This window comes from Pipistrellus hanaki (assembly GCF_964339955.1).
Source record: "Pipistrellus hanaki genome assembly, chromosome: 10".
NCBI classification, from domain to species: Eukaryota; Metazoa; Chordata; class Mammalia; order Chiroptera; family Vespertilionidae; genus Pipistrellus; species Pipistrellus hanaki.
In genome coordinates this window covers 53,831,519-53,843,997 of record NC_140512.1, presented here as the reverse complement: position 1 = coordinate 53,843,997, position 12,479 = coordinate 53,831,519, and the positions used below count along the sequence as shown (strand labels likewise).

The following is a 12,479-nucleotide window of genomic DNA, read 5'->3' as shown; positions in this document are numbered from 1 at the left end:
CAACACCTACCCTGATCTGGGACATCCTTCAGGGGAAGCCAGCCAGCCCCCACCCATGCACCAGGCCTCTATCCTATCTAATAAAAGAAAATATGCAGATTGACCATCATTCCAACACACAAGATGGCTTCCCCCATGTGGTCAAAGATCCTGCCCCCATGTGGCCACAAGAGGGTCACCACAAGATGGCTAGCAGGGGAGGGCAGTTGGGAGGGGGCGGGGGGAGGGAGTACCAGGCCTGCAGGTGAGGGCGGTTAGGGATAACCAGGTTGGCAGGGGAGCAGTTAGGCATCACTAAGGCTGGCAGGGGAGTGGTTAGGGGGTGATCAGGCTGGCAGACAGAAGTGGTTAGGGGCAATCAGGAAGGCAGGCAGGTGAGCAGTTGGGAGCCAGCAGTCCTGGATTGTGAGAGGGCAGTCAGACATTCCTGGAGAGGTCCCAGATTGGAGAGGGAGCAGGCTGGGCTGAGGGACACCCCCTCCCCCGTGCACGAATTTCATGCACCAGGCCTCTAGTATACTTTGAAGATTTTTAGAAAAAAATTAAACCCTGTTTAGTAATTTCGTTGATAATGTGTAGGTAGGTTAATAATGAAGAATGATTTTCTCAAGTAGAGTTTGAAGAACCTGGAAGTTTCATTTTTATGAAGTTGGTACTTAAGGAGTAAAATAAGAGTGTAGAGAAGCCCAGTTGTTATTTTAAGTATGCATTCTGAAGATTTCCAGAATGAAGGCTCTTAATTTATTGAAGTCATGTACAAAATTTTGTTTGTATATACATTTTTTCTGGGAAGAGAATCCATGAATTCTGATCATCAAAGGGACTTTTGACTCAAAAAATTAAGAACACCTTTACTAGAGTAAAACTTAAAGTTCATTACGAAGAGAAATTTACGAAAAAGTTCATTTACAAAAAAACATCATCTTTTTAAAATGGCTTCTTAGTATTTCATATATGTTGTTTTCTTAAATATGAAATACTTAATAATACTTAAATTTTATTTATTTTTATTCTATAATAGTTTTCCCCCCATTTTGCTGCAGCTCTAAGAATAGAGTTACCATTTTTAAAGGTACACCATAAAAAAAAATCAAACAAGTACATGATGACCTAAATGTTACTATTTAATTTTCAAACCTTCCTTCCTAAGTGTATTCTATCACTTATAACATGTTAGAGAAGGAATCTAGTATTTTGTACTACTGGATGTATATGTCAGTATCATTTATTATAATCTCTGTACCTGGTACCTCTCTAATACATTCTGAATTGTGTTTCCACTCTGAGGAAATAAGGTGAATAAAAAGAGAGAAAAGGCATCTCTTTTTGTTTCAGGGTTCAAGCTGTTCAGATGAAAATTTAACTGTTCATTAGACCAGGAAGTTCTTTGTTATGTAACTTGCACTAAGTTTTGAGAACCTATAATGCCTGTCTTTTTCCCTCTCTCAATCAGAATAGATATAAGACCCAGGCAAAACCCCAGTATTTGATATATACAAAAGAAGTTTGAGGGGGTGATGTTTGTCACTTGGAAGAGCCTTTCTATGGAAAGCTGTACCTTTGACTATTCTATATTAATTCTATGCAAATGCCTTTTAGTTTTTACACACACTGCCACATAATTGATTTTCCTAATGTTCCTTAAAGAAACCTTTGAAGGAAGTAGGTGAACATGGGTTTTTGTTGTGAATTACAAATATATTCATATGACTATAGATCTGTAGCTATATATACACTTGAGTGGCCAGATTATTATGATCTCTGAGTGCATAATAATCTGGTCACTCGGTGTACTTCTCTTGAGTACCTCATTTATTTTATATCAAAGATAATAGAAATTGTGCACCTGATCAGTTTTCCCCCTTTGCACTGGCTGATAAAAAGCTCAAGGCAAGTAGGTGGTTGATCTATTTGCAAAAGTCTAGAATACTTTTGGTACCCATTTGAGATACAAATACACTGAGTGGCCAGATTATTATGCGTTCACAGATCATAATAATCTGGCCACTCAGTGTATACTATTATCACAAAGGCATTCTGAAATATAGCCTTATTTAAGAATACAATGTATATTGTCATAGGCAGAAAATACAACCTTTTAGCTGGGAAAATAACTGTGTTGAATTCGCTATCAGTGTCATCTAGATAGTTTTTAAGTCACAACTTTGTTTTGAAGGGTGGTGGATGAATCCAGTTGATAATCTGCTGCATCCTATGAGTTCAAGGAAATGGCTGAAGCTTATAAAATATCTTTCCCCTTATTTTTTATTGCTCTCTTCAAATTTTCTCATGTCCATTTAAGGTCTTCCTAATTGCATTTTTAGAAGTATTAAACTTTTAAACTAAATATCCTGACAATGTTTTATTTTTATCTTGAAAATAAATTTATATTTCTTAAAATTGCATTTTTCACTTCATTTTCCCCCTCTCAGTGTCTATATATTAAACTAAGAATTAAGATAGCCTCCTTCACTAGCCTTTAACACTTCTACTTCTTCTGTTTGACACAAGAATTTTATCTAAAATTGGGCTCATGCTGTGTTAGTGCGATAGCATTTGTATTCTATACTGTTTCAATCAATGTTTCAATTTCTATACTGAAAAAATGAATTTAATTTAAAAAATAGTGTGCCATCTTGTGGAGGATAATGCAATCAGCACAGTCAATTTTACCTTTAAAAATCAGAATAGGATAGATAGTTGCATTCAGGCTCTTAAAATAAAAAGCCTGCTTCTTTGTGAAAAATCTTGGGAAGACAATGATGTGCTAACATACTACCTTATTTTTAGTGTACATAAGATACGTAGATCGGTACTACTGGCACTAAGTAGCTGTAGGGTTTATTCAGTATTGCTACCCAAAAGACCTGTACCAAAGAATATGGTTGAATGTTAGTTTGATGGCCTAAGAAATGAGAGACTTATTGATTGGTTGATGATTGATTAATTTATAGTATCTAAGAATGAAATTGGTTTAAAATTTTGAGCATATGCTATTACTGGTCAATTTAATTCCAATTCCTTTCTTTTGTTGGCTCCTCATTTTCAGTCAGTCTCATATGCTGCAAGTTGTGATCTGACCATGCTAAGTCTGCCTAAAATCTTCTGCAGCTACTCCAAAGTCTGTGGCGTCAAGTTCTTAGTTTCTGTGTTTTCATTTAAATCCTTCCATTCCATGATCTGGCCACTGCCTGTCTTTTTACCCTCGTTATCTTCTGTGTTCTTCTTTTAAGTTGAACAGTGCATTTATTCATTACATAGTTTTTACCACTTTGCATGCATTAATTAAGTCTCACAGTTTCTTTATGAGATAGGGACTGCATGCCATTTTAGAGATGAGACCAGTGATTAAGGAACTTGGTGGGGATCACATAGCTGTGGTGGTAGAGCTACAATTCTGTTCAAGACCTGTCTGACTTAAGAGTCCGTGTCTTTTAAAACACTTCTTGTGTTTTTCTGTCTTTGTACCTTTATTTTTTACTCTGCTGAAATGTCCTCTTTTTTTGTCCCTCATTCTGTCAACAAAGCCACCTTGGGATGTAAATACCACTGTTACCATGAAACCTTTCTGGTGAAACTTATCTACCCTGCAATCATGGTGATTTATGTACTTGTTTTAAAAATATGTTTTTATTTATTTATTTATTTATTTATTTATTTATTTATTTATTATTTTTAGACTGAGAGAGGGAGAGGGAGATGGAATGAGATAAACATTGATATGAGAGGGAAACATATCAATGTTTGATTGGTTGCCTCCCGTACTTGCTCCAATTGGGAGGATTGAACGAGCAACCTGGGTATGCACCCTGACCAGGAATTGAACTGGCAACCTTTCAGTGCATTGGATAAGGCTCAGTCGATTGAACCACACCAGGCAGTGCTATATACTTATTTAATATTGTTGATTTGAGTGTAAGCTCCTTGAGGATAGGGACTCTTTTTTTTTTTTTTTTTAATCTTTATTGTTGATAGTATTACAGATGACCCTCTTTTCCCCCCCATTGCTCCTCTCCACCTGGTTCCCAACCCATTTCAGGCCTTCATCACCCTATTGTCTGCGTCTATAGGTAATGCATATATGCATATAAGATCTTGGGTTAATTTCTTCTCTCTTCTCTCCCCTACCCGTGCCTCCTTCCCTCTGAGATTCATTAGTCTGTTCCATGTTTTCATGCCTCTGATTGTATTTTATTCATTAGTTTGTTTTGTCTATTATAGTGCATGTTTATTTTGTTTTTTAGATTCAACTGTTGATAGATATGCATTTATTGTTATTTTATTAATATATTTTATTTATTTTTTTTCTTAAAAAAGATTCTTTAACATCTCATATAATACTGATTTAGTGGTGATAAACTCCTTTATTTTTTCTTGTTTGGGAAGCACTTTATCATTGATTTAATTCTTAGAATCCTCTATTCTACTGCCTATTCCCCGTATTCTTCAATTCTAAATGATAGCTCAGCTGGGTAGATTAATCTTAGTTGTAGGTCCTTGCTTTTCATTATTTTGAATATTTCTTGCTACTCCCTTCTGGCCTGCAATGTTTCTGTTGAAAAATCAGCTGACAGTCATATGGGTGCTCCCTTGTAGGTAACTAACTGCTTTTCTCTTGCTGCTTTTAAGGTTCTCTCTTTGTCTTTAATCCTTGGCATTTTAATTATGATGTGTGGTCCTCTTTGGGTTCCTCTTGTTTGGGACACTCTGGGCTTCCTGATCTATTTCTTTCACCAGATAGGGGAAGTTTTCCGTCATTATTTCTTTAAATAGCTTTTCAATATCTTTTCTCTCTTCTCCTTCTGGCATCCCCATAATGTGAATGTTGGCATGCTTGAAGTTGTCCCAGAGGCTCCTTACTATCTTCATATTTTTTAGTTATTTTTTTATTTCATTTTGTTCTTCTGATTGGGTTATTTTTGAGTTATTTTTTTAATTTCATTTTGTTCTTCCTCATATTCCAAATCGTTGATTTAATTCTTGGAATCCTCTATTCTACTGTTTATACCCTTTAAATTATTATTTATTTCAGTGAGTGTATGCTTAATTTCTGACTGGTCCTTTTTCATGTTTTTAACGTTCTCACTAAGATCCTTGAAAGTCTCACTAAGTCCCTTGATGCTCTCATTAAGTCCCTTGAAGCTCTCATTAAGATCCTTGAAGTTCTCATTAAGATCCTTGAGTAACTATATAACAATTGTTTTGAACTCTATATCTAGCATTTTGCTTGCTTTCATTTCTTTCATTTGTAACATGTTTGTCTCTGCATTTTGGCTGTTTCCCTGTGCTTATTTCTGTGTATTAGGTAGAGCTTTTATGTCTCCTGGAATTGGTAGAGTGGCCTTTTTATTAAGGGGTCCTGTAAGGCCCAGTGGCTCAGTCTCCCCAGTAACCTGAGTTGGGCACTCTAAGTGTGCCCCTAGATGGGCTGTGTGTACAGTTTTATTGTAGTTGAGCCTTGATTGCCATTGGCGTCACTGGTAGGAATTGGCTGTGAGGACCTGCTGTGTCTATATTGAAAGACCTGCAGGAGACACACCTATGGAACAGGACTTGCTTCATTGGAGCTTTGGTGCTCACTGAGTCTGCCTTGGAGCGTGTTGCTTGTGGATGCATAGAGTTGTAATATGGTATGGTCTGAAGTTGTCCATCAGGTGCACTGGCTCTGAGACCTCTCAGGAGATGCAGTCAGACATTGCCTAGGGCCATTGGCAGTAGCTACAGTGAGATCTGCAGATGTCTACGACTTGTATTGCCTTAGAAATGCCTGGGTGAGGCCCAGCTATGAAGCAAGGCATTCTGGTGTTAGTGCTGAGTCTTGAACTTTTTATTAATTGGTCTGGGGCATGGTGATGCCAACTGCTGCTTGTTTAAGAGTTTTTAACAATGTCTTAAGCCTGAGCCAGGACAGACCATAAATGGAAAAGCAATTGCAAACAACTTGGATGGGGCTGCAAATTGGATTGAGTGGGGTCTCATGGAATCACCAGGATGGAGAGAACAGTGTGGGCCAAGCTGATGGAAACCCAGAATATGACTGCCAGTCAGTTCTGCAATGGGGGGAGGTCACACAGGAACATGACCCCTAGGAGCACCACTGTGGGTGAAAGCGGCACCCAAGTTCCTGTTCCTATGCCAATTCCTCCCCCTATGTCCCTGGATTCCCCCAGCTCTGGAACCCTGGGCTGGGGGTCTGGTGTGCAGCTGGGACCCCCACTTCCTTGGAGATATCCCTTCCGATTAAAAAAACGAAGCATGTGTTGGACCAGCTCAGTCAAGGCCTCCACTCCTCCTACCAGTCTAGTGTGCTTTCTTCTTTGCTTCTCTAGTTGTAGGACTTCCATTCAGCTCGATTTCAGGGGGTTCTGAATGATGGTTGTTCTGTAGTTTAGTTATAATTTTGATGTGGTTGTGGGAGGTGGTGAGTACTGGTGTTTACCTAAACCACCATCTTAGTTCTTTCCCTTGTCTTTTTTTTTTTTTTTTAATTATCCTCTAATGTGCCTTTCCAATTCAGATTAGTACCGGTATTCAAAAAATATTGACCATACATGCCTCTGAGTGCTGGGAGAAATGGATAACTTCTATAGCCTGTTCTTCTTTTTAAAAAAAAAGAGAGGGCTGCTACTTGAGGAGGATTATACTGTCCCAGGGATGTACATGAATTGTTATATAATCTTTAAGCTTGAGAATGGACATTCAGTAAACCAAACTACTATCCTGTTGCAAATAATGTTTTTTTCTACTTTCTTAATTTCTTACTACAGTTCTCTCCAATTATTTCCATACTCTTTAAAAGTTCCTTACATTATTTATCCATTAAGTAATACTTTTGCTGCCATTTGTTTCTAGATAAGATCTCATTCTGAATGATTTGAATTAAGTAATTAGATGATTTAATTAAAATTTTGTTATGCATTTCATTCAGGTATGTCAAAAGGTCCTGTTTCTCTCTGATTTATTCAATTTTACTATTAAACTTCAACTGGGACCACAAAGTATTCATGGACAAGAATGACATCTTGGATTAATTCCATTGGGATGCTTGCTCTGTGCCAGATTTTATTTTGCTCAGCTATCAATGAGGCTGTTGTGGAAATGTGGGTTTTCTTTGCTGTGAGAACTTATGCGTACAAAGAGACCTGCTTTCAGAAAGAACATTGAGAACCCAGAGTCCAAGAGGAAGGGTTATTAAAGTTAATGAACCAGGATAACCTTATCCAGAGGGTGCCCAGAAACACTATAAAACAAAAGGTCAATTGCTATTGCTATTTTAGTTATATACCCCCGCCCTCTCTAGGATTCTGAGTTTAACAGGATTAACAGGCTTTACAGTTAGGCTTTGGCAAATAATATTTAAGCCAGATGAAAATGCTTTAATTTTTTCCTATAAAATTCTATGTTTCTGGGCAGTACTGTGTGCCATTTTGGAAACAGAATGTTACTTAAATAATGAGAATGTACTGTTTTGTAGTTCTGATACAGTAGTTCACATTTGTACAGAGCCAAAGTGTTCTAGGTACTGAGTTAGACATGGAATCAGACACAAGTATTTTTTTATTTCTGTGCATTTTAAAGCTAGAAATGTTGTTCATACTTGACAGTCTTCAGAATGTTTTCATGAACTTGTATCTGAAGAACTTCACAACACTGTCACTGAGCACTAGAATTCAGTCATGTTCCAGTGGTCTATTCTTACCCAGAATTATTGTTTTGATTTCTCAAGATTCTTGGGGCATAGAATGGGATGTTTCACTTAGAAAGTTCACTTAGAGTTTGAAATTATATGACAAAATTGCAAAAACCTCTTAGAAGACAGCCCAACTCTATGAATGGCAAGACACTTCTTAAGGGGTATTACAGTATTTCCAAGTGTACTTTGAATTATAAACCTTTATGGTGGGGCATAACTTTTTTTTTTGATGACAGTCTCTTCATATATAGGACTATGGCATGTTGGAGAGAAGGTGGCTTTATAGTTTTCCTGTGATGTCTAATTAAATTTATTAAAAAAATAATTGTTGGGATTGTATAACTGGTAGACATCAGACATTTATTTACAAAGGGGGGAAGTATTTGAAGAAAAGGCACTTTTATTATACAGAGAAGAATGGGATGATACACATTGTTCTGTATAAAGATTTTCACTTTTTAATGAGCAAGATGTCAGTTTTCTCACAGGGATAAAGTCTATGGATATAATAGATATTTCAGAATTAGAAGATAACAAATTCTCAGGATACCTACAAATGACTAAAATATTGACTTATAAGAAGATAAAGCTACCACAGTATATATGGAAAAATTTCCCATGGGAATACCGAGGCCATATGCATCACTTGATTCTTAAGATATCTAACTCTAACTTGCAGCTAATTATTGTTTTTGGTGTTACATTGGAGAGAAACAGTTATAATGTGATTTTCCCCCCCAGAAATAGTTCGATGTCTTCATGTTATATTTTACATTATATATTTCTTTGTGTTTTGTTTTGTTTTTCTTTCTCTTTTTTTGTCTTTGCAGTCTGAAGCTGCATTATTAAGAAGATGGTAAATGTAAATTTTTTGTGGCCTAACACAGAACTCCTATCTGGCTGACTATCAGATTCACCCTGGATTCTTAAAAAATACAGACTCTTTTTTTACCTACTAAATACCCATGGAAGCAGAATCTTCGGGAATTCCTCCTCATTGTCTGTATTTTTATAAATCTCTCAAAATAGTGGTTCAGCAGCAGCCTTTCTATTCATGTTTAGGAAATACTAGTCTAGAAATATTTTTGAAATGCTACCAGTTTAAAATTTTTAAGTTTATTTAGATGTACCTTTTGAAATGGTTTAGAGACAACTGGCTAGGTCTGGATGCCTAGACTTACATTTTGTCCTTAATTTTATCTTTTTACACATATTTTTCTAATTTTCATAGAGACCGTTTATTTGTTTGGTGGCTGGGATGGAACACAAGATCTTGCTGACTTCTGGGCGTACAGTGTGAAAGAGAACCAGTGGACATGTATCTCAAGAGACACTGAAAAAGAGGCAAGTTCTCACACTTTTCATCCATCGGTATTGTAGTAGGGGTGGGGTTGTACACTTCTTTTTTCTGTATAATTTCTATTCTAATATCTATCAGCAGTGATAGCAGAAGAATTTGTGGTGAACAGGTTTGGCTTAAGTACTTTTACATTACAGCTTCTTTCTATACATGGTTCTTCAATTACTTATACATGAACAGATCTATTTTACAAAATTAAATAGCAGTGGTTATCTGATACTAGAGGCACTGTGCATGAGTTCATGCACGGGTGGGGTCCCTTGGCCTGGCCTGCAGTCAGGGTGTCTCGCCCATCCTGGGGGGAGGGACTGTGGGACATTGCCAGCCAGCTCCAATCAGAGTTGGCCGGCTTGGGGGTGGGGGTAGGGGTAGACTGCAAGAGGTTGGTCAGCCTGGGGAAGGGACCATGGGAGGTTGGCCAGCCACTGGAGGTTGGCAGTGGGAGTGCACTGACCACCAGGGGGCAGCTCCTATGTTGGGCATCTGTCTCCTGGTGGTCATTGTGCATCATAGTGACCAGTTGCTTGGTCACTTAGGCTTTTATATATATAGTTTTTACTACTTCCTGGGAATGTAACTATGTAAATATCTTTTTTCTTTTTTCTTTTTTCTTTTTTTTTTTTTTTTTTTTTTTTTACGTTCCTGTCACCTCTATTCTTATTTCAAACATCTTATTTTGAGTTCTTCTGAAAAATTGTGCTTTGGATGTCTTCACTATCTCACTATTTTGGCCCCTCACTATTTAACACATATCAGTTTTACGAATGAAACATTTTATTTTTACCTAAAATTGTATCTATGTATTTGTGCTTCTTGATACATGTATCCATCAAGCATTTCAGTAGTGAATAAGATGGCTTGATTTATGGCTTTGAATTAAATACATAATTATAAAATAAAAATTAACTCAGATTTTTTCCCCAAAATCTTTTTTTTTTTTTTTAATGTTTTTATTTATTTTAGAGAGAGGGGAAAAGAGAGGGGTAGAGAGATAGAAGCATTGATGAAAGAGAAACATCCATCTGCTACCTTCTGCATGCCCCCTACTGGGGATTGAGCCCACAACCCAGGCATGTACCCTGACCAGGAATCTTATCTGGTGACCACTTTGATGATGGATCAACGCTCAATCACTAAGCCAGCCTTGCTGGACCCAAATCTTTTTAGAACATTTTATTGTACCCTATGTCTACGATGTTTCAGATTACGTGGTTAAAAATAAACTAACAAAACAGTAGGAGCTGCAAGTGAAAAGTGGGAGAAAAAGACCTAATTTAAAACCCTAGATGATTTTTATCTAGGAAGGCCATTTCAAAAAAGATCCGATGCTGTGTCTTTAATTCCAGGACACTGGATTCTTGCATACTCATGTGTTCCCTGGGTTAATAATTTAATTAATCATTCTTATCTTTGCAAAAATATTTTAAAATTCTGATTTCTATTTATTTCTGTAAAACTATATAAAAATGGCCTTTGTTTTTTAATATTAAAGTACTGTTTTCTGAAATGATTTCTATCTCAACAAAAATAAATACACCTAAAAAATAACTTTCTTCTCTTCAACTATTTTATTATTTTAAATTTAACTTTATTGTTGAAAGTATTAGAGAGGTCCCCGTTCCCTATCTCTTCCCCCCCCCCCCCCACTAACCCTCTCCACTCCACACCTGCTCCTTCCAGCCCTTTATCACACTATTGTCTATGACCATGGGCTATGAATATACTATATAATAAAACCTAATATGTCAATCGATCAATCGACTGAACTTTGGAACAACTGGTCACTATGACGCACACTGACCACCAGGGGGCAGATTATCAACCCAGGAGCTGCCTCCAGCCCACAGGCCCCAGGACAGCCAGGGCAGGTGCAAGTGGGGGCCCCCCAATTGCCCTGCTGGTCGCCCCACAGAGGGAGGTGACCTGCAGCAGTGGGTGGCGGGGCCAGTGAGTGGGTAGTGCCAGGCCAACCAAAGCGGGTGCCAGAGGGTGTCTTCTCCCCTCCCCCCCCCCCCCCCCACTCCCCACATATCAGCTCTGATCACCAGTCAGGCCTAGGGATCCTACCCGTGAACGAATTTCATGCACCGGGCCTCTAGTATATGCATATAAGTTCTCTGGTTAATCTTTCCCCTCCCGCCCCACTTCCTTCTGAGATTCATCAGTCTGTTCTATGCTTCTAAGTCTCTGGATCTATTTTGTTCATCACTTTATTTTGTTCATTAGATTCCACATATGAATGCGATCATGTGATACTTATCTTTCTCTGACTGGCTTTTTTCGCTTAGTGTAATATTCTCCAGGTCACTCAATGCTGCCTTAAAGGGTAAGGGTGCTTTCTTTTTTTCAGCTGCATAGATTCCATTGTGAACTGTACCATAGTTTTATTCGTCTACTGATGGGTACTTTGGCTATTTCTAGATCTTAGGTATTATAAATTGCGCTGCTATGAACATAGGAGTGCATATATTCTTTCTTATTGGTGTTTTGCGTTTCTTAGGATATATTCTCAGAAGTATATTACCAGAGATCACTGGGTCAAATGGGAGTTCCATTTTTAATTTTTTGAGGAAACTCCATACTCTTCCACAATGGTTGCACCAATCTGCCTTCCCACAAGCAGTTTATTAGAGTTCCCTTTTCTCCACATCCTCGTCAGCACTTGTCATTTTTTGGTTTGTTGATGATAGCCATTCCAACAAGTTTTAAGTAGATACTTCATTGCTGTTTTAATTTATCTCTCTCAGATTATTAGTGACTTTGAGCATTTTTTCATATTTCTCTTGGGAAAAGTGTCTATTTAGGTCCTTTACCCATTTTTTTAATTGGGTTGTCTTCCTTTTCTTTTCTTTTTTTAAAATATATTTTATTGATATTTTACAGAGAGGAAGGGAGAGAAATAGAGAGCTAGAAACATCGATTAGAGAGAAACATCGACCAACTGCCTCTCGCACACACCCTACCGGGGATGTGCCCTCAACCAATGTACATGCCCTTGACCGGAATCAAACCTGGGACCTTTCAGTCCGCAGACCGACGCTCTACCACTGAGCCAAACCGGTTTTGGCTGTCTTCTTTTTCTTAAGTTGGATGAGTTCCTTTTATGTTTTGGAAATAAACCCCATATTTGCAAATATGTTCTTCTGTGCAGTGGACTCCCTTTTCATTTTGTTGATAGCTTTTTTTGCTTTGCAGAAGCTTTTTTTTTATTTTTTTATGGAGTCCCATTTGTTTATTTTCTCCTTAGTTTCCCTTGCCCTAGGACAGTGGTTGGCAAACTCATTAGTCAACAGAGCCAAATATCAACAGTACAATGATTGAAATTTCTTTTGAGAGCCAAATTTTTTAATTAAACTTAAACTTGAGGCCGTGGTATTTTGTGAAAGAGCCACACTCAAGGGACCAAAGAGCCACATGTGGCTTGCG

The 12,479-nt window shown here is 37.7% G+C and overlaps 1 protein-coding gene across 7 annotated transcripts in view; it reads left to right on the top strand.

Annotated features, from left to right (window-relative positions):
• MKLN1 (muskelin 1) overlaps positions 1-12,479 on the top strand; it is a 311,818-nt gene that overhangs the window by 230,544 nt on the left and 68,795 nt on the right. For all 7 annotated transcript variants that reach the window (XM_084897002.1, XM_084897001.1, XM_084896999.1 and 4 more), the window contains one exon: positions 8,925-9,037. In XM_084897002.1, coding sequence (XP_084753128.1) covers positions 8,925-9,037 — 113 coding nt within the window. The remainder of the gene's footprint in view (positions 1-8,924; positions 9,038-12,479) is intronic.